General features: G+C 40.2%; 1 protein-coding gene across 1 annotated transcript in view; it reads left to right on the plus strand.

Moving 5' to 3' along the window:
* Positions 1-21,352, plus strand: part of OBSCN (obscurin, cytoskeletal calmodulin and titin-interacting RhoGEF) — a 220,370-nt gene that overhangs the window by 121,609 nt on the left and 77,409 nt on the right. The window contains exons 65-83 of the mRNA XM_088150514.1: positions 293-371; positions 1,537-1,661; positions 2,647-2,844; positions 4,768-4,797; positions 5,387-5,485; positions 5,662-5,883; positions 6,319-6,385; positions 7,958-7,990; positions 8,484-8,524; positions 9,705-9,827; positions 10,401-10,540; positions 10,791-10,991; positions 11,957-12,039; positions 14,663-14,836; positions 15,952-16,111; positions 16,491-16,607; positions 18,687-18,851; positions 19,649-19,807; positions 21,084-21,261. Of these exons, the coding sequence (XP_088006640.1) occupies positions 293-371; positions 1,537-1,661; positions 2,647-2,844; positions 4,768-4,797; positions 5,387-5,485; positions 5,662-5,883; positions 6,319-6,385; positions 7,958-7,990; positions 8,484-8,524; positions 9,705-9,827; positions 10,401-10,540; positions 10,791-10,991; positions 11,957-12,039; positions 14,663-14,836; positions 15,952-16,111; positions 16,491-16,607; positions 18,687-18,851; positions 19,649-19,807; positions 21,084-21,261 (2,394 nt within the window). The remainder of the gene's footprint in view (positions 1-292; positions 372-1,536; positions 1,662-2,646; positions 2,845-4,767; positions 4,798-5,386; positions 5,486-5,661; positions 5,884-6,318; positions 6,386-7,957; positions 7,991-8,483; positions 8,525-9,704; positions 9,828-10,400; positions 10,541-10,790; positions 10,992-11,956; positions 12,040-14,662; positions 14,837-15,951; positions 16,112-16,490; positions 16,608-18,686; positions 18,852-19,648; positions 19,808-21,083; positions 21,262-21,352) is intronic.

The raw sequence follows: 21,352 nt of genomic DNA on the forward strand, positions 1-21,352 counted from the left end.
TCCTATCCTTCCTTCTGTAAAAATCAACTTATCAGAACTTCTTCGATTCTTGCTCAATTGGTTTCAGTCTCATGGCCACCTTCTTTTATGCTGTTTTTGAGAAGTTTTGCTCTAAAGCAGTGTTTCTCAACCTCAGCAACTTTAAGATGTGTGGACTTCAACTCTTAGAATTCCCACGTTGGCTGTAGAATTCTGGGAGCTGAAGTCCACACACCTTAAATTTGCTGAGGTTGAGAAACACTGCTCTAGAGCAACCCACCGCCCCTGAAACCTTCTTTTTTCCATTCATTAGTAACCAGCACAGACTATGATACAGCAGGAGATGCAACAGAGACCTCATCATACTACAGTGCCAAAGGTTATCTCTCCAGGTAAACAAACATGATTTTGGAAAGTACCTTTATTGCCCTTACTGGTTTGCTTCTATGACTGTTGGGACTGTTCCCTTGTTGTAGCATGTCTTTCTTGAGATAGATTGATCTTGCATCTCAGAATCTTTCTGAATAACACATTTGGTGTCCTGGATGTTGCAGGCTAAAGGATCAATAACTTTCTCTGCTGATAAGGAATATGTTAGATTTCTGCACTGTTTCATACATTTTTTTTAAAAAAGTATGACTGGTTCCAAGGTGTTATAAGTGGGGCTTGTTGAACTACCAGCATTTATGCAGGGATTATCCAAAGTAATGGTACCCTTCCAGGATGATGAATGCCACCCTCTTCTATGTGGTTGCAGAATTCTAATATGGCTGATGAGGCTAAAAAAACCTCACAAATGTAGGAATGTGGAACCAGAGATAATTAGCCTGTAGAAGCATCCTTGTTTACTTGGAAATCATCTGCAGTATTATTTGATGCGTTGGTTTGTCCCATGTCCATTTTATCCAAGGAAAGGTTTTAGTTACTGGGTTTCTCTGTTCACATGAAAGTCTCAGAAGTATAGAACACTACTGTTTGTATCGGATTTTTGAACAGCACATGTGGTAATATATTGTCTGCTATAATTTATTGTGGAATGGTTTATCTCTGGGAGATGCATGAACTGTGATTTCATGGCATTGTCTTCTAAAACTGCCTTTTATAATTTGAAGAATGTGATGTCCTTGGATAACTTGATGGAGAATTAGTGAGCATGTCCATAAATGTAAATATCAAAAAGAAAACTGGATCAAAATTCCACCCAGGGTAATATAACTCAAGTGTATAGGTTCAGGCTAAATACTAGGAGGATTCTACATGCTCTCAGCTGGAGGAATCGGTTGCCATGTGAAGTAGTAAATTCTCCTACATTGGAGCCTGATCATTTGCTGGATCATTTGCTGGAAATGTTCTAGTGGATCCTGCGTGGAGCAAGGAGTTGGACTAGATGACCTCTAATCCAACTGTTTGATTCTGTAATGATTGGGAAGGCTTCTGGGGAGCAGAAATCTCCTTCCTGTAATGATTGCAGGAAATTACATTTGGAAGTGGGCTTTGGGCAATATGTCAATTATTTGTTTTTTTCCTCCCTCCCTCTCCCACCACCTCTTGAGCCAGCCGGGAACAAGAAGGAGTGGAATCCACAACAGAAGAGGAACAGCTGCCACAAATCATGGATGAACTTCATGATATTCATGTAGCTCCTGGAGCTCCTGTAGCCAAATTCCATTTAAAGGTGAAAGGTAACAGATATTCCAGTATTTTTCATGCCTTCAAGGTCTTGGGTGGATCCATTAATTTGATCTCTTCATGCATACTGGTCTTCCTTTCCAGAGTTGTTCATGCAGTGGATGAACCTAAAATTGTGGTTTTGAAATTGTTCCACTTTATTTTGCTTTGGTCTAATCCCACTTTGAGTACTGAGTCCAGATCCAGGTACTGTGTGTTCAGAAGGATTCAGAAGCATTGCAGAATTCAGCACATTCTTCAAAATGACCAAAGCAGCATTTTACTGTTGTGACACAAGCTCCACCCCTTTCATATGCAGCCGCCATTACAATGCACATACGAAAGGGGTCGAGCTTGCATTGCACCAGTACAAACTGCTTTCATTGGTCCTCCACGGATGTCTCTGGACAGCGAACCTGGACAAGTTCAGAGAGGGGTAACGAGGATGATCAGAAGATGAGAAAGAAATGTCCTGTGAAGAGAGATTAAGGAATTGGGCATGTTTAGCCTTAAGAAAATGTACCTGAGCTGGGATATGATCAGACTCTTTCAATACCTGAAAGAAGGTCATACAGAAGGTCAAGACCTCATCTCTCTTGTTCAAGAGAGCAGAACATGGAGGAATGGAATTAAGTTACAGGAAGACAGATTCTGATGGAAGAAGAAACTTCCTAAGAGTAAAAGCAGTTTGACAATGGAACAAAGACCCAGAGACATGATGGGTTTCCCTTTACTGGGAGTTTTCTAGAAGAAACTGGATAGCCATCTGTTTGAGATGTTTTAATTTTGTTTCCTGCACCAAACAGTGATTTGACAGGATGGCCTTAGCAGCAAATTCTGACTCAAGAAATCTATGATTCTCCATGTCGAATGACAGAAGGGTCTTAGTGGGACACTCTGGCTAGTCAACTAGCTAGGTGTTAAGTGGAACAGTGCTGATCCCTTGGTTTGTATCATAACTCTGATAAATCTCTTCCTATCTGTCATATGTCTGCCTAGGTTTCCCAGAGCCACGTCTCTATTGGTTCAAAGATGGTCAACCGTTACATACAACCGATCGACTCCGAAAGACAGACACCCGAAAGTTTCATGCTCTTGAAATTCTCAATGTCATCAAGGAGGATGATGGCCAGTACTCAGTATTTATCACCAATTCTGCTGGTTCTGCATATTCAGCAGCCAGACTCCTGGTCACAGGTGAGCAGGTTGAAATGGCTGTTAATGCTAATTCTTTGGCCTGATAGGCCAAACCCTCCCACCAGAACTATACAGGCCTTTTTTCAATGTGATTGTGGGGCCCTTGTTGTGGTTTCTTGATATTATTATGGTTGTGTCCAGGCTATCTGTATTGTTTTATATTTTTAACTGTTTTTAACTGGGGGGGGGGATTTTGTGAGCTGCCCAGAATCTGCTGGAGTAGGTAGCCATAACAAATGTAAATAAATAAGTACATAAATAAATAACAACAACAAAACAACAACTGGGAGCCACATCAGATTAAAACGAGAGTTTACCTTTTTTCAGTGGCAGAAATCCCCATGGGTAGTACATGCAGAAACTCATGAAATCATGTATCAGTTCTACAGTGTCACCACAAAACAAAATGGGTATGAAAGATAGGGAGGATTACTAACTCTCCTGTGGAAATGACAGAGCTACCACAGGTCTTCTACAATTAACAGAACATTTCATCTAACAATTTCTGGTATTGGTCTTCCTATTCCTTGTGAGGTTCATAGGATGTGGGCTAGGTGACAAAACCCCTGCCCCATTTTATGGAATACTCTCCCCTGAGGTCCATACAAATTTTCTGTAGCAGGCAATGAAACGAAACCATTTGGACAATTCCAAGACAAACTTAAAGAAGGGAAAAAAGAAGTTGGTTATTGCATTTAATATCCTCACCTTGTGTTTGGCAAAGGAGTCCCAGGCTCCTTGCCGAAAGGGAACTGCATGGGCATGGCACTCCTCTGGGATTCACGGATGAGTCTCAATACACCATTCATTTTGGTAGGATGTTACAGGTTAAAATACCAAGAATACATAACCCAAAACCATGTATCACTTGCCATCAGCATTTACAAGAACATGGTTACCCATCTTACATGAATAGATTTTGTGATGGCCATTTGTTGTTTGTGCCAGAGATGTTTGACAAGCCCACTTCCAATCACTCTAGAGTCTGCTGTTTCCCCCTTCTAATAATGTGATATTTTTAGGAGTGGGCCTCAACAGTAAAGAATCCAGCAATCATCACAGACTCACACTTGGTAGGGCAATAACAAAGACCTTGGAAATGATACTCACATGCCAGAATGTGTCTATATCTACAAAGGACAAAATCATGCAGGCATTGGTTTTGCTGTGACACTCCGGATGTGAAAGTGGACACTGAAGAAACAGGATAGAAAGAGAATTGAATTTGAGCATTAGTGCGAATGACCTGGCTCAGATCATCACATTTTGGACATATTATGTGAAGATCCAGCTCCCTTGAAAAGTCCATAATGCTGGGAAAAGTTGAAGAAAAGAAGAGGATGACCAGCAGCAAGATAATAGCAGTGAATGCATTACTGAGAGACATAAAAATTCAAGTTGAAGGTTGATCATCCAGGAGAGAATATATGGGGTTGCTAAATATTGATACCAATCAATAATGGCTTTAAATTGACTACAGGGTAAACTCTTAATCCCAAATAACATAATCAAAATCATTACCTGATTTTTCATGTGACTGTGTCTTTTGAAAAAAATCCCCATTCTACAATCTCTACTCTACAGATGTTTCAAAGGCGGGCTAAAGCCACACTGTTCCAGCAGGCATTTGGCATTTGGTTGAGGAATGGTGCCTTGGATATAGTTTTTTTTTCTTGTTGTTTTCTGTTACACACACATGCACACATATCTATTGCATTCTTTTATACTGTTGTACCTTGCCTAGCATGTGTTAGGATTGGGGCAGGCTATCAATGTTGCAGAAATTAGATAGATAGATAGATAGATAGATAGATAGATAGATAGATAGATAGATAGATAGATAGATAGATAGATAATAGACGGATGGATGGATAAAATTAAATAATTCCAGATATCACTCAATCCCTTTTTTATGTTCTGCAGGAGCTGGTGAGGATGGAAAAGCAGAAACAGGTGAGAAAATGAAACACATGAGATATCAATGAAAGCAATAGCTTCAGCTGAAGTTCCACACAGCTTTGCTTGAGGATTGCTTTGCCCAAACCGATGAATTTTGGGTGTTTCGTTCATGCAAAATCAATCAAGTTTAGTCTGGGTTGTGGATTTATTTCATTTCTCTCTAAGTCCACATTGTGCTTTATGTTTTTTTTCTAAATAACAACTTAATTTTTGGACAGTTGGGTTCTTGGTGTTCTCCGAGCTTGATTATTTTCCTGCAGATTTTTCATTACCCGACTAGGTAAAGTTTGCTGGCTGTGTATATGTGTAGTACCTTGCCCTGCCAGTCTTGGTCGGGGTCTGGTTTCTTCTTGATACCTTGATAATCAAGGGTCCATCAAGGAAGAAACCCCACCCCAACGAAGACTGGCAGGGCAAACTACTACACATATACACACGGCCAGCAAACTTTACTCCCCCATGCACTGATGATTTTACTTAGTCTGGTGAAATATCTGCAAGAAAATAACCAAGGTCAGAGAATACCAAGGACCCAACAGTTCAACCCTGAGCTACAGATATTCTCTATTATTGTAACTTTCAGACATTCATGAACAGCTAGTGCCACCAAGATTCCTGGAAAGATTTACCAACAAGAAAGTGAGAAGAGGTGTCAGCATCACCCTTTCTGTGAAAGTGGAAGGTAAATAAACTTAAAGACCATCCCACCTTCCCTTTTTGATTACTGCTGTCATTATTCTCATTATTATTATTTTGTTTGTATAAATCAACAGTCTTTACCCCAACAGTCTTTCTATAGGATCTACCCCAAGAGTCCTACTGATACTCCAAAACCTCACTGCTTTTTTTTTCTTTTAGGGACTCCACCACCCTCAGTAACATGGTTGAAGGAAGAATCCCATGGAGAAGACATCCTCTGGATCAAGTCAGACACTCCAGGTTATAAATTGGCTAGTTCCAACATGCATCATAGTCTCATCTTATTGGACGTGGAAAAGACATATAGTGGAAACTACACTTGCATTGCCTCCAATCAGGCTGGTCAGTCTATCTGCAGTGCCTCACTAGAAGTTTTGGATGGTAAGTTTATCTATCTATCTATCTATCTATCTATCTATCTATCTATCTATCTATCTATCATCAATCAATTACCTATCTCCTATTTCTTAGGATGACCTGATGCTTGAAGCTAGTCACCTGCTGCTTTCTTGAATGTTTTTCCAGCATTTTGTAGAATTTCCTTGTATCAGTACCCAGCATTCAGCTTCTTGCTTCTCTTTCTTCCCCTGAAGTACTGCCCACAATTTCCACAGGAATAAACATTTTTCCACCTGTAGAAAGAAGGGTTGGGTGGAATCTGTCTTTTGCTGCATGCTAAATGTCTCTTTCTCTCATGAAGACATAGATTCAACTCAGATGCTGTCTGGTTGTCAGTGAATGGGGTGGGGGTTACCTATCTTCCATGATAGATCTCTTAGAAGATTGAGATGACTGTCCATATCTATTGTCTTGCAGTGAAAGAGGCTGAATCTCTGACTCAGGAGCGCGTGATGGTAACAGAGGCCATCATGACATCAGTTGGGTAAGCATGTTGTGGCAAGGCCAGAAGGTAAAATAGGCAACTAGGAAATTGGCAAAATGTCAACATTGGGGCAGATGACCCTTCCAAATATACATTATCCATGCCTTCCAAAGCCTTTTTTAAAAAGAATAATATTCAGGATGAGATGGATGAGAGAGAGACTGAGTTGAACCACTTCTGAGAAGAGTTAAAGAGTCGATAGACTTCTGAAGTAGGATCAAACCTAATATAAACTTGGTATAAGACACCATCTCTCCTATTTTATAGACTGAAAAATTATACTGTCAGCATAGTTCTATGTTTATTTACTCCAAAATAAGCCCTTGTTGTTGTTTAGTCGTTAAGTCGTGTCCGACTCTTCGTGACCCCATGAACCATACTGCGCCAGGCCTTCCTGTCCTTCACTGCCTCCCTGAGTTTGCTCAGTTTCATGCTCAAAATAAGCCCTATTAAGCCACTAAAGCTTAGTCCTTAATAAGTATGTTTTGGATAGCAACTTCAGGGAATCTACTTGGAATCAATGACCATTTATAAATAGTTGCACACAGAATTAGTGTGTTCACACTGGGGATGCACACTGATGTTGTTGAGGAGATTAGTTAGATCAGTTGAACTTTGGCGACCTCTAAAGTCCCTTCCAATTCACACATTTTAGGATTGCATGATTATACCTCCACCCCCAGTACCATAAGGTAAGATAGTTCTGGAGGATGTTGAAGATGGGGTTCCTCTACTGAAATATAGAGCAGGACAAGGATCAACAAGTTGCCATGAAAATAAAAGAATTTCAGGCTGATAGGAGGAATTTCCTGATAGTGAAAGCTGTTAGGAAGTAAGTCAGTCTGCTGGAAACAGGGATGGGCTCCCACCCCCCCCATTTGAAATGTTCAGACAGGGGCCAGATGATCACCTTTTGGAAATAGTTAGTGGATTCTTGCACTAAGTAGAGTGTTGGAGCAGATGATGTATAAGGACCCTTCCAACTCATCCATTCTATCATTCCAAGCGATGCCTATGTTTAATTGCAGAAATTATTTTAGGCATTACATTTAACACAAACAGGTTAGTTCAGAAAAATCACAAATACTCTAGGGGTGTGGAGCAGTCTAGATTCAAAGTACAAAATGTGGCTTGAAACATGCATGGCTTTGCACATAACATCTGTTAGTAAAACTTAAAACAAAAGGCACCTTTCCCGGGACCTGCACAGCATTTTCAGAGGGCAATCATGGGAGTTTAAGATGTTCCCACAGGTGCAACATGCGTGCCCATCAGGGTTCCAAGTCTCATTTTGTCTTTCAAATCTGGATCTCTGCACAGATCTAATATTACTTCTGGAAAGAAAACCTTTTATACCCATAGATGAAAATACATGATATTCACATCTTTAACACATTATTCTAATTAGTCTGGTAGGAAAATCTTAAGTTCTCTAGCCTTCCCATTCCTGCATTGCTGGGAACCAACCTGTAAGTGGGAGAGGACCCTTTCCTGTTTCATGATGGGGTATATAAAAAGCTCTCACACTGAAGCTTCTCTAGGAACATATTTTCCTTCCCTTTCTGGTTACAGGTATGAAGACAGCAAAGAAAGAAAAGACCATGGGTAATATTTGTTTGCTCATTTTAATAAACAATGCCAGAGATGTGTAGTGTGTCCCTGTTTGTGATGATATTTAAAGCCTTGGTTGTTCAAATATATAAAGTTGTGTTTTTTAAAATATTGAGGAACTTTAAAATGTTTTCTGTGAATTCTGCCATGGGGTGCTGGAACAACTGTTTGCTTAAACTATCCTTCTAGAGGCCCTTTGAATATCTTCCTTCCTTCCTTCCTTCCTTCCTTCCTTCCTTCCTTCCTTCCTTCCTTCCTTCCTTCCTTCCTTCCTTCCTTCCTTCCTTCCTTCCTCCCTCCCTCCCTCCCTCCCTCCCTCCCTCCCCTCCCCTCCCCTCCCCCTTCCCCAATAAGCAGTTAAGACAGGTTTATACGTAGCCTTACTGGCCTCTGTCCAGTTTGGCTTCAAGATTCAATATTGGACAGGAAAAATGGCTGGAAAAAAAATCTACATAGCAACATGAGATTTGTTTTTCCCTTTTTTCAGAGCCAGAGGGGTTATTGCTCAAGCTCTTGAAGCTGGAAAAGGTAGGAAAAACTGTTAGAACTTTATGTATGCTCACTTCAAAATCTTTTTCATGTAAGTGTGGTTTCTGTTCCATAGAATTTTCTGTAATATTTATCCATCGTACTTATACATTTTCCATTAAAAAGATAAACATTCTTCTCTGTAACATTAGCATCTTTCTTTTTGTAATAAAACAGGGATGACAAATAGGGGTGAAACTTCTTTGAAGGTCTTTGAGCATCTTTGGAATATTAGCTTTTCTTGAAAAAGCTTTTTCATGTTCATGTCTATAGTAGGGTTGTGGGAAATTTCAGATCTGAAGATTCTGTTCAGAGATGATTCTGTAGAATATCCAAATCAGATCAACAGTGTGAAACCCAATAAGGCTTTGGACTCAAATTGAATTAGAATAGAATAGAGTCACTTTTCAGAATCAAATCAAATACTCAAACTGAACTGACATTCCATGTTTCAAATCAGATCAGAGCTGACTTGCACAACTATAACGTATTTAACCCTAATACAGTATATAATCGAAAATATACAATGTCTCTCACTGAACACATTGGGAAGAAAATATAGATCAGCTTTTCACTCAGTGTATTTCCCAGGGATGGTTCATCTTTGTGACAAAAACTTGTTATCCAGGATAACAAAAATGATAATCTGTATGTACAATTCTTCTTGAAAGAACTGTTGATTTCAGTTTGTGATGACATCAAGATAGGAGTTTGGATAAGGATTGTGGCCCTACTTAGTGGATTAATGCATTAAGGTCCAGAATATTGCAGTAAGATTCTTGTTAAGTCTTGGGGTATCTTTAATTATTGGTTTCTAGGCTGATAAAGATTCAGGAGACTATTAGATAAATAGTGAGCTTTACAAGCTTCCTCATTATCATGGAAGCCATTTGCCCCCTCACCAGATTAGAGAGGCTGTTAGAAACAAAATAATTCTGCACTAATGTAGACGGGGCTATATTGGTTCCAAATGGAGAATAATTCAGTTGCTGAAATTCCTGTAATCCATCCTTTTCTGCTCAATAAATCTTGCTAAAGAAAACTGTGAGAATCTTGCTTAGAAAGGATCATTTTCAGTTTTGGTAGCTGCCAAGGAGGTTGACATTACTTAACAATCCCACTACTCAGAGAGATATTTTTAGAAGCTGTTATGACTAAACATCATGTTCTTCTTTACTAGGGGAACATATGGAAGGTGAAACAGTTCAGAGCCACATTTCTCTTGGTGAAGTGGGGACTGAGGAATTTCTCCAGAAACTGACATCACAGATCACAGAAATGGTGTCTGCAAAGATAGGTCAAGGTAACAGCTTAAGTGGTGCAAGGGGACTAAATGCAGGAGGCCACTTGAAAATGCTGGGTTTCTCGCTATCAGTTTGAGATATGCATATATACTGGTACAAAACCAGCTTCAGTTTGCTGCAGTTCCCCTCACTGATCACAAAGTAGCTGGGAGCTGGGGGCATATAAATGTAATAAATTATTATTATTAGTAGTAGTATTATTATTACTAATTTTAAAGGGCTAATTTTTCATCTATTCTTTTGAACGTAATAGCAAGTTATCTCGGAATTTTTACTTTTCTTGCTTCTGGTGTTCTGCATGGCAATTTTAAACAATTTCAGAGATGTGGCATGTTATAGCTTTCTAGCAAAAGCTCTGTTGAAGACTTAATTCTTTGCTAAGAACCTTCTCCAATAGCCTGCTGGTCTGGACAAAGTGTAGCATGGCTAGAGGACACCAGATTGGGTAAGGGTGAACTAAATACATCTGAAGATGAGCATGATTTGCACTTTCACGAACATTGGATTTCTTTCTCAAAACAAAACCTTTTCTCCCTAACTGTGCCTTTTAATCACTTACCCTTTCATTTCAGCTTCCCTTCGAGTTCCTGGAGCTGATAGTGATGATGAATCAAAAACACCATCAGCATCTCCACGGTACGGCAGATCCAGGCCTTCCTCGACTGCTCAAGAATCTTCCTCTGAATCCGATGAAGGAGATGCAAGGGGAGAGGTATGGTGCCTGCAGAAATAAACTTTTTGCAAGTTCACCCATAGGGAGAAGAATAAGCAGAGATTTTTTTGCTTAGCAAAATGATCTAATGGAATGGCTTATGAAATAACCTCAAGAATATTGAAGAAAGTGACCCAGAACATGTAGAATATTCCATTTCTATCTGAATCTGGAGATCTGAGGATGGAAAACCAATTGGCAATTCACTTAAAATTTTCTATAATATACCGAATCATCCTTCTGTCAACAGATTTTTGACATCTACATGGTCATTGCTGACTACACCCCAATGGGTGCTGACTGTGAAACCATCACTCTGAAAGAAGGACAATATGTGGAGGTCCTTGACTCTGCTCATCCCCTGAAGTGGTTGGTTAGGACCAAACCCACCAAATCAAGCCCATCCAGACAAGGCTGGGTTTCTCCAGCCTACTTGGATAAGAAGTTAAAGGTAAGACTTATCCATAGTTGGTTTTTCTTTAAGATTGCTTAATCTTATGTTTCTAGTCCCTAGGTTTCCATGAATAATTAAAGCAACTTTTACACAGCAGTTTCAGTAAAGGATTACTATATTTCATTGTAATTGTCCATATATAATCTATGTATATAAGCAACTTGTTCATAAGTTGCAAGTAACCAGATTTCAATCCACTGAGTAATTGGACCATAAATTCATCTTTCCAATGTTGAATGTGTGAATATGTTGTTCTATATATAATTGCTATAATATATAATTGATGTTCTAAAGCGTTATTTCTTTTTCCTTTTTGGTTATTGTTTTAATTTTGTAAAAAAAAAAGAAGCAGCAGCCAAGGCTGATATATTGGACTAAGCTCTCACAACACCCAGTCATTGTTTGTGCTGGTTAAGGATAACGGGAGTTACAATCTAACATATCTAGAGACTGAAATCTGGTTAGTGCAGGGATAGCAAGGTTGTGGGAATATTTCCTCTTATATCTGAAACAGAATCTATAGAGCTGGAAGAGGAACTGCTGGATTATTAATTAATGGATTATAATTTTGACATCCACACAAGCCATGAGTTGCACATGATTTGAATCAATAAGACAGTAGTATTGTCTTACTACTGGATTCACTTGACCAAAGAAATCATCCACTTTATTTTATTATTGCTTAGCTCCATCCAAGGCCTGATTCTGCAGGGCTTCTCTTGAAGGTAACTTCAACAAGAGAAATTGAGGAACCTTTGGTGGCGATGAATTCTCCTTCCTGAAGAGTAACATTATTGCTTCCAAATATCAAATGATGCTACTGTTATAGCCCAACAACTTTCTCTTAAGAACTATTAATGAAAACCCTTTGCCTCTTGTCTAATAGCCTTGATTGGAGGACCATAAAAGCCTTCTTAAGGACATCTATTCCTAGTAGATAGGTTTTATTTTCTTTATTTTAGCTCTCTGCTGAGTGGGGTATCCCAGAAGTTCCAGAATTCCCTGGAGAATCTCTTTCTGAAGATGAATATAGAAAGAAATTAAGGTGAGCTTGGTGAAAATTCTTCCTATCAGAGCTAAGTACTTCTTTGTCCAAAGGCCCCTATCCTGCTGTTGCAGCTGGTGGAGTATGAGAATAATTTCATAGAATCATACCATAGGAAGGGACTTACAAGAAGTCATCTTGTATAACACCCACCTCTGTGCGGGATCCACTAGAGCATCTTGTACAGTTGAACATCCAGCCTCTGTTTGAGGCTGGAAATGTAATAGGAACCTGTTTCTTCTTCAGGACATATGAAGACAGTCTACCTGCTTCCAGGAGATGTAAGGAAGGCATTAGCTACTTTCCACTGGTAGACTATAAAAATGAACCTCTGGAAGTTATGGTGTCTCTCCATGGGATTGATGACCCTGCAAAGTCCATTTGGTCCAAAACATGTTTTGCTTGATCCATTTTGGAGAAAACACATCAATCATGAAAAGCCAAAATGAGTGGAATTGGAGACATAGTTTGATCCAGTAAATTAGCATTCTAGATTAAATCAAGGAAACCTGGGTGAAGAATTTTTCCTCAATGTGTCTCTAGATGTCATGAACTAAATTGCTTACAATCTCTAGCTGGTATGGCCATTGACCAAGGATGGGTTGTCTCAAACGCTGTATTTTCTGCCTTTATATTTTCTGCCTTTATTCTTTGATAGCATCTTTGCTTCATCTCATTACCCATGGAAACATATGTAATTTGTAACTAACAAGGGACTGCCTAGTTCTGTCCTAGCCCCCAGGTCAAAGTTTAGATGATAAGTTATCCATTGTTCATCTACTCTTCCATTGTCAACTTGGAGCTGTTCTATCTTTGAATATCCCTCAAAATGTGAGTTTTGAGAAGATGCTGAATTTTATTTTATGTTTTGCCCTTTCACGAAAACAATCCATTTTAGATTTCCAGAGACTGCTCCACACATGTGGGGAATTCAGAGTTAAAAAAACAGTGCACTTAGAGGGAAGAGATAAAAAATTTGAATGCTCCCTCCTATTAACATTTCCCTGTAATCAGCAATTTTGCCTGACAATACAACAGACAAAGGGGCTTTCTATTTTTGAAGAGTTTTATTTTTTCTTACCTTTGTTTCCATGTTGGAGTGCCCTTATGCAAGCTCAGGAAGGTTCTTTTTGGTGACAACAAAGATAGAACAGTTAAAGCAGTGGTCTTTCCAGTGAAAGACTTGTGGAAACTGGAATGGAAAAGGAAGGGAAATAAAATAGCTGCTTTTGAATTATGGATTTGGAAATAGTTACAGCGTGAAGAACCAGCAATCAGTCCTGGATCAAATAAAGGTTAATCGTGTCTGTAAGCAATGAGGCTCAGATGATTTGGTCATGAGATATGAGCAAATGATGGAGTAGAAAAAACAACTACAGGTAGTCCTCGCTTAGTGACCACTTGTTCAGCGACTGTTGGAAGTTACAATGGTGCTGAACAAGGGGAACTTATCCTCAAAATTATGGCCACCACAGTGTCCCTGTGATCATGTGATCGTGATTCAGGCATTTGGCAACCAGCTTGCACTTACAACAGTTGCAGCGTCCCATGGTCATGTGATCGCCATTTATGACCTTCCCTGCCAGCTTCACACAAGCAAAGTCAATGGGGAATCTGGCAGGGAAGGTCGCAAGTCACTCCTGTAAGTTGTTCCCACTCCTGCTGCTTTTTCTCCCAAAGAGCCCTGGGTGGCAGGGTGGACCCTGGGCAGGCGGGTGGCTATCTGCCTGTTTGCACTTGCACCATGTGAGAGCACCCAGCTGCACATCTGCCTGTACTTGCACCACGCAGCAGCCCAACCCCTGCCCACCTGCACTCGCCTCCCTCCCTTGCCCCCCCAGCCCACTGCACTCTGTAGCACTTACCCACCCACATGCTTGCAAGCTGCCTAAGGAAGGGCTTGTCATAACTGGGACTTGCAGCTTCCTGCCAGCTTCCTCATTGACTTTGTTGGAAGCCGGCAGGAAGTCGCAAGTCCCAGTCACATGAGTCCTCACTTAACAACCCATGGTCCTTGCTTAACAATGGCAACAGCGATTGCCAGGACTGCCGTTGCTAAGCAATGTGGTCACATGACATCATGCTTTATGACCGCATCACTTAGCAACAGAAATTCTGGGCCCAATTACCACTGTTAAGCACGGATTACATGTATGTTTGTTAAGGTTAAAGGAAGGAAAACAAGGGGAAGGCAGTGGGGAACGGGAATGGGTTGGATTAAAGAGATTTCTGGCCAGCTCTAAGAAAAATTACATGTCAGCACCAAAGACAAATCAAATTTGCAAACATTTTGTTCATGAGGTCACTAGGATACAAGCCCTATTCAATGGCACCAAACTAAGAGGTATCCTTAGTCTATTTTGTCTCCTCTGCATTGTCTATTTCTGTAGCTGCAAATGTAGTTAAACAGATAAATGTGTTTCAAGCAGATTTAATCTGAACTGTAGATGTTTCTGAAATGGTAGATGTCCCCCGACCCAGCCCTTTCTTTCTCACCTGAATACCTTCATGTTTATCTGCTGAAATTTAGAATTAATTTCCCAGATTGTGACCCTCAAAGGATGGGATGTATTTCTACCAAATTTCACTCCTTTTCTCTTTCTGCTTCTCCTTTGATGTTTAGCCTTATCACTCAAGACTTGCTGGGCACAGAGGAGGATTTTGTCAAGGATTTGCAGTTCCTCCAAACCCACCACATCCAGTTCACGGAGACTTGCCCTGTCGTCCCTACTGCTGTTTCCAGCCAGAAGCTCATTATTTTCAGAAATATTACTGACATAGCGCACTTTCATTCCAAGTACGTACGGGTGAGGCAGATGCATATAAAGAAGAGCCAAAAGGCTTAAAAAAAAAAAAAAAAAGACTGTGTACTAGAAAAAGTAGGGTCATAGGAACTCCTGAGCACCTGCATGATGCTATTCACTCAAGTAAAGTTTTTAAGAAATAATGTTTTGGGATGCATTAGCTATATTATTGTTATTTTACTTTACTTGATTATCCTTCTATTTATTGGACTTCATTATGATTATTAGGGGAATTATTATGATTATCTAGTGTACTTTTTGCAATTCGAATAGCATGTTGGTTTTTATTTTTATTTGATAATTTGATTTGATAATTTTTATTTTATTTCATTGTAATTAGGTGTATTATTATTATTGTTATTATTATATCTTGTATATTTTTTGCAAGTTGTGTAGCATGTAAGTTCTTATTTTTACTTTATTTGATTATCCTTCTATTTTATCTATGTGGTTTCATTATGATTAATTAGAGTATTTCAATTATCTTGTGCATTTTTTGCAATTTGATTAGCATTCTGATTATTTATATTTTATTTTATACATCACCGTGGACATTTTAATTCTGATTCCGCTCTACGGTGGTTTTTATTGCTGATTGTTGCAAACTGCCATGAGTCCGTAGTTGATTTGGCAGTATGCAAGTAGAATAAATAAATAAAACCCTATAGGCTTCAATCACAATGCTGGAGCTCCTGTGCCTAGTTCTTTCTCCCACTGAGGTGCAAGAGATCATAATTTAAGTGCAGGACCTTTTCAGTCTTGGCACCCACAATCTTGTTTCCTGGGAAAACATTCTGTATCTCCTCTTTGTTTCTCTTCCCCTGTTCTGTTAAGGCTACCTTTCAGGGCTGTTTGCAGGGTTTATGTGCACTGCAGAAAATAACAGGTTGATTGCACTGTCATGTCTGCCATCTTGACTTTTCTGACCATATCCTGTGGACTTTTAAGGAAGGTATTTGGACAAGGCAGATCAGATTGTGTTTACCTGCTGCTAAATTGAGTGATGGAGGATGCTTCAGCTGGAGAAGAAGCTCCAGCCAGGAGTATAGGATTACCTGCTATGGCTTCCACATCCTGCTCTCCTGTTCCTTTCTGCTGTCCCCCACAGCACCTTTTTCCCGGAGCTTCAGAAGTGTGACACTGATGACGATGTGGCCATGTGTTTCATTAAACATGAAGGAGAATTTGACAAATACATCCCATTCTTGGTGGGCCGCGTTCAAGCCGAGTCTATTGTGGTCAGCAAAGCAGTTCAGGAGTTTTATAAGGTGAGAGCGCTCCCAACTGAAAGCATCTTCTTCTGGACTTTTCACCAACACACAACTATTTTCCTTGGACGTAATGGCCAAGGATTGCATTCCTCTTTAAAAACAGTCTTATAAGTTTGTACATTAAGCGTATGTTATATGCATCTTTGCAGCAAGGCAGAACAATACATGAATAAGGCCCTTCTACTTGTATGCTGCTGAAATGCTATTGTAAGTGCCTAGATCCCAGTGAACCTAGTCACTTGCTTATTAGAGCAATGATACCAGCGTTCAGGATGAGCATAGAGTAATTGCGTAGTCTGTAAAGGAATGAAGGGTTTTCCTGGATGACAAGCAAATTGAATTGATAAATCCCTTACTGTTATGTTTCTCTCTCCAGCGATACATAGAGGGAACATTAGCCAGTGAGGATCCTTCTCAGCCACCGATACTTCCTCTGCAACACTATCTAGAGAGACCAATAATCCGGATCCAGAAATATCAAACAGCAATCAAGGTGAGGAGCACAACTTTAATAACTTCTGCAATTGGTTGGTATTGCAACAGCTGGTTCTCACATCTCAAAGGAAGCTAGTACAGTTAGTCTAGTACAGGTTACGATGGCAACTGGGACTGGGATTGCTGTCACTAAGTGACGCAGGTAAGGAGTACAGGGTGTGTGTGCGAGTGCCGCGAGCAGGCACTAGGGAGCACAGGCAGGTGGCGGAGGCTGTGGAAGGGCCAGTAGTGGCTGCAGGAGAGTGCGGGGTGCTGTGGGGATCTTGTACTCTGTAGAGGGCTCCTTGGGAGAAAAAATGGCGGAAGCAACTTACTGGGGCAACTTGTGATCTTCCCTGCTGGGTTCCCCATTGATTTTGCTTGTGGGAAGCTGGCAGGGAAGCAACAGTTGGAACTTCAAGGACCAGTTGTAAGTCCATTTTTTCAGTGCTGCTGTAAACAGTCACTGAATGAATGGAGGTAAGCTGAGGACTAGCTATAGCTGTTTTGTAAACAACCTCTAGGTTCAGGCTAGTCAGCCTTCTCAGAAGAGAGACAAATCTTATATTAAAAGGTGGGAGAAAAGAGTCAGAGGCTTCCCACCCTAATTTCTACATATATATAGGTTTCTCATTTGAGAACAGAATACTTGATGGAATGCTTATATTAATATTTTAATCTTAATTAAATTAATCCCTTAATTAATCTTATTAATCAGTGATCTGAGAGAGTTGTGCTTTGCTTCCAATCCAGATAGCTGCCAGAGAAGACTGACATCATTACTGGCGAGGGAAATGGAGGGATTCCCCTTGTTTTACACATTATCATGATTTTGACTTCACAGGTGTATTTATTAGAGATGCGTAGTGCAATGAAAATCCCAGGAAAGGAAAACATGGCTGCTTTAAAGAGCTGAGAGAGGTGCTATGTTCATACCCCCGTGTGCTCCGAAGCACCATTTTGGAACTGAATCTGAAACATTGAACAGAGCCCTTGTTTCTGGTACAGCATAGTTATTCTGGTTCAAACATTCTAGCTTAGTGTTTCCACACAGAGGCCTTGAAGTAAATATGGTGGCGCTAATACTTTCCCACCTCCCTGAGCTCAGTGCACGCTTCTGCACTTGTTTTAACAGCTTCCTGATGGTTTCTCCAAATCATTTCCATGCCTCCCTACACAGCCTAGATTTGTGGTTATGTTGGACCCACTGTCATTAGATCCAGGCTGTGTGTAGGGAGGCATCGAAATAATTTGGAGAAACCGTCCAGAAGCTGTTAAGACCACAACAGGTGCAGAAGCATGCACTGAGCCCAGGGAGGTGGTAAAGTATTAGAAAGAGTCTCAGATTGGCTCCCTTCCAACTCCCTGGGGTATAAGAGGGAGTGAAGGGAAAATTAGAAAAATTATGTTGCTATAGCCTATCTCAACAAAGTATAGTTATAGTTTTTCTGTGGAGTCAGTTTCCTGATTTGGTCAACCTTGTAGGGCTGCTAGGCTGTGACCAGATGCTATAGACTATGGTGCACAACTTCTACTGATGTGCTGTCCATACCAGCATGGGATGGCATGTTGAGGGCCTTGATCTGAGCAGGGCCAGGTCCCATATCAGGAAGGTATTTCCATAACTTTAGAGTGAACATCCACAATGCTTAAGAAACCTCATGTTTCTCCTAAAAAATCCATGATATCAAAGAGGGGTTTTTGGGGTCCACCCATTCCGGATGGGGCTCTGGGTTCACAAAAGAAATGTCCTGTTATACACCATCCTCACTAGTTTGATGATATACATTCCACAGTGTTTCCCTGCAACTATCTATTAGTCTTTGGGGAGGAGAAGAGAGTTAAGGAGAACCTCAGCTGGATCTCAATCAGTTCCCCAAATAACAAGATCTGAAGAGCACTTCTGGGTAAACCAATCTGCTGAAGGGAATCTAACACATTGCTCAGTTTTCCTAATTGGCAAGCAAGTTTGCATCAATGCTTCTGATAGAAGAAGAGTGTCCAGAACTTCCTGTTCATTCAACCATGTTTTTGCTGCAAATACTCATCAAAGGCGAGACTCGAATGATGTAAATGGTACCATTTCTTGTGTTCACAGGAGATGATCCGAAACAAAGCAAGGAATACTCAAAACTGTGCCCTTCTGGAACAGGCTTATGCAATTGTTTCTGCGCTCAACAGACGAGCAGAAAACAACCTTCACATCTCTCTCATAGAGAACTACCCAGGAACTCTGGAAATATTAGGGGAGCCCATCCGCCAGGTAAATGAAAGCTGGAAGTCTCATTCTGATAATACAACTACACACTTAGTCTATACCCAAACCTTATGGCTCTTTATGCTGAACCAAAAATATGGTTTTAAATTTAATTGTTGTGTTTATCAGTAGAAATGTTCTTTCATAAAGTTGCAATCAGCAACTTCTGTAAGAACATTGCAACCATATACATGAAAGATGACAGGTATGGCATTGCCAAGATCCGCCCTTTTTTGTACACATGCATTCACACACTAAAGAGGTGAAGCTTGGGTCACAACGATGTGCCTGCCTTCTTGCAGATTTTGACCCACACTCACATGGACCCCCAAGTGGCAATGTCCTATCATTGTTTTATTTGATATATTGACTAGTATTTAATTATTTAAAGTAAATGACACATTTCTCTCTTGCCCAACCCTAATCCTAAGGAAATAATTAGTTTTTTGTGGAGGAGTATCCAGATTCATTTCTCATTTTGGGCGATCACATCACTACAGAGTTTGAAAACTCCTGCTCTTGAGTCATATGGGAAAGATAAGACATAAATAAATAAAAATAAAATAAAAATAAATGGAACCGTGACCAGGGAAGCAGTTTAATGTGAGGTCCTGGTTGAATTTTGGAGAATTGGACCCCAAACTGTAATAATTATATGAAGAATGGACATATTGTCTGTTGGCCCAGAGGGCAGAACCAGAACCAAAGGGTTAAAACTCAGGCTAGATTACAGGAAGAACTTTCTGATCATGAGTTATTAAGCCAGTGGAACAGGCTGCCACACCTTTTGCTTTTCTTTCCAGGGACAATTCATCGTATGGGAAGGAGCTCCAGGGGCCCGCATGGCTTGGAAGGGTCACAAGCGACACATGTTTCTCTTCAAGAGTTACCTTCTTGTGTGCAAGCCAAAGCGAGACACTAAGACAGATGCTTACAGCTACATCTTCAAGAACATGATGAAGGTTTAATGTTTCCTTTCCTTCCTTCATGATCATCTTTCTTTTCTCTGGCTACTTTTGTATCTAAGTAAAACAAGGTTAAGCAATCTGAACAATATTGAATTGTTCCTTGATGTGACTTTGGAGGCTCAAATTTCAGTGCAATGCAGCTAGATACTAAACTAGCCACATAAATAATTCAGGTGACAGACATAGGCTTCCAATACAATCATTAATGACACACACAAACACACTCACCCCCACCCACCCACCCACCCACACCCATCAATACGCATTGCAATGCTATGATGCAAACTCTGGCTTTTCATTCTTTTATGCTGACACTGGACACCAGTAAGTTAAATTGTGGGGTTTGCATTTCAATGTTGTTATTTTGTGATGCAATGCATGATTAATCCCTTGCCCACTCCCACCCACTGAAACACCTGTTGGGATAGAGGAGACATAAAGGAACCAACAAGAACACGTATTAGAAAACTTCACTTCCAATCTACAGTATTTGTACGTGGCCATTTAACAAAATACTATGCATCTAATCTAGTGATCAAATAAACCTCTTTCTTGGGTTTGCACAATGTACTGTACCACAAACTAATTAAACAGGCTTGATTTACACAACAAGGTAAGTCTCAAAAAACACAAAACAATCCAAATATACAGTTAACCAAGTTGCATATGTGTGAATGCTGCTGTTGATCTCTAACTGAACAAGTAATTCTATTGTGAGATTTCAACTTCTGCATACCACTTCCAGAGGAGTTTAAATCCATATTTGAATTAAACAGACACTTCAGTTTCTCACTTCCAAGTGGAAAACTAGGAAACACCCTAAGTCACTAGCACTCTGTCCTGTCACCTAGTGGAAGTGTACAAAATTAGTCATTTGTTCAGAGGTCTCACTTTGACCAGCTATGACAACACTTAGAGTTAGAAAAATGCATCACCCCTGTTTGCATAAAAAGCAGGAAAAATGTAATGCTACTTCCTCCCCTTGTGTTTTTAATCTATACTGGGTGCCTGCTACAACAGAAGAGGGAAATAATTACATCTGATTGAGGTTAGAGCTGGAAGTTTATCACCCAGCTTGCAACAGTAAATAGGAAGAGCTAGCTCATCTAAGCAGCGTCTCTTCCAGGTGTTAATTGAAAAATGCAGGTTAATCACAGGACAGAAGCATTAGATAGTCAATTGTTGTTTTTGAATGTATACTGCTGTAAGATCTACAGTGAATGTGAACAATATCCTGGGTTGCTTGTAACATTATTTTCATATTGCTTAGCTATCACACATCGATGTTAATGATCTGGTTGAAGGAGATGACCGGGCGTTTGAGATTTGGCACGAACGGGAAGATTCAGTCCGAAAGTACCTCTTCCAAGCTAGGACCGTCATCATCAAAAACTCATGGGTGAAGGAAATCTGTAATATCCAGCAACGTATCAGTCTCCCTGTATGGGGTAAGCATAACTCAGGGGGGAAATCAAGACTACTGCTACTAAAGTTTTCTTTGTGGTGTTTTTCCCATTCAGTGCTTATCCCTGAAGACCA

This window comes from Python bivittatus, unplaced genomic scaffold, assembly GCF_059951505.1.
Source record: "Python bivittatus isolate LINGU-HERP-01145 unplaced genomic scaffold, Pbiv_v1 ctg000610_np1212, whole genome shotgun sequence".
Taxonomy (NCBI): domain Eukaryota; kingdom Metazoa; phylum Chordata; class Lepidosauria; order Squamata; family Pythonidae; genus Python; species Python bivittatus.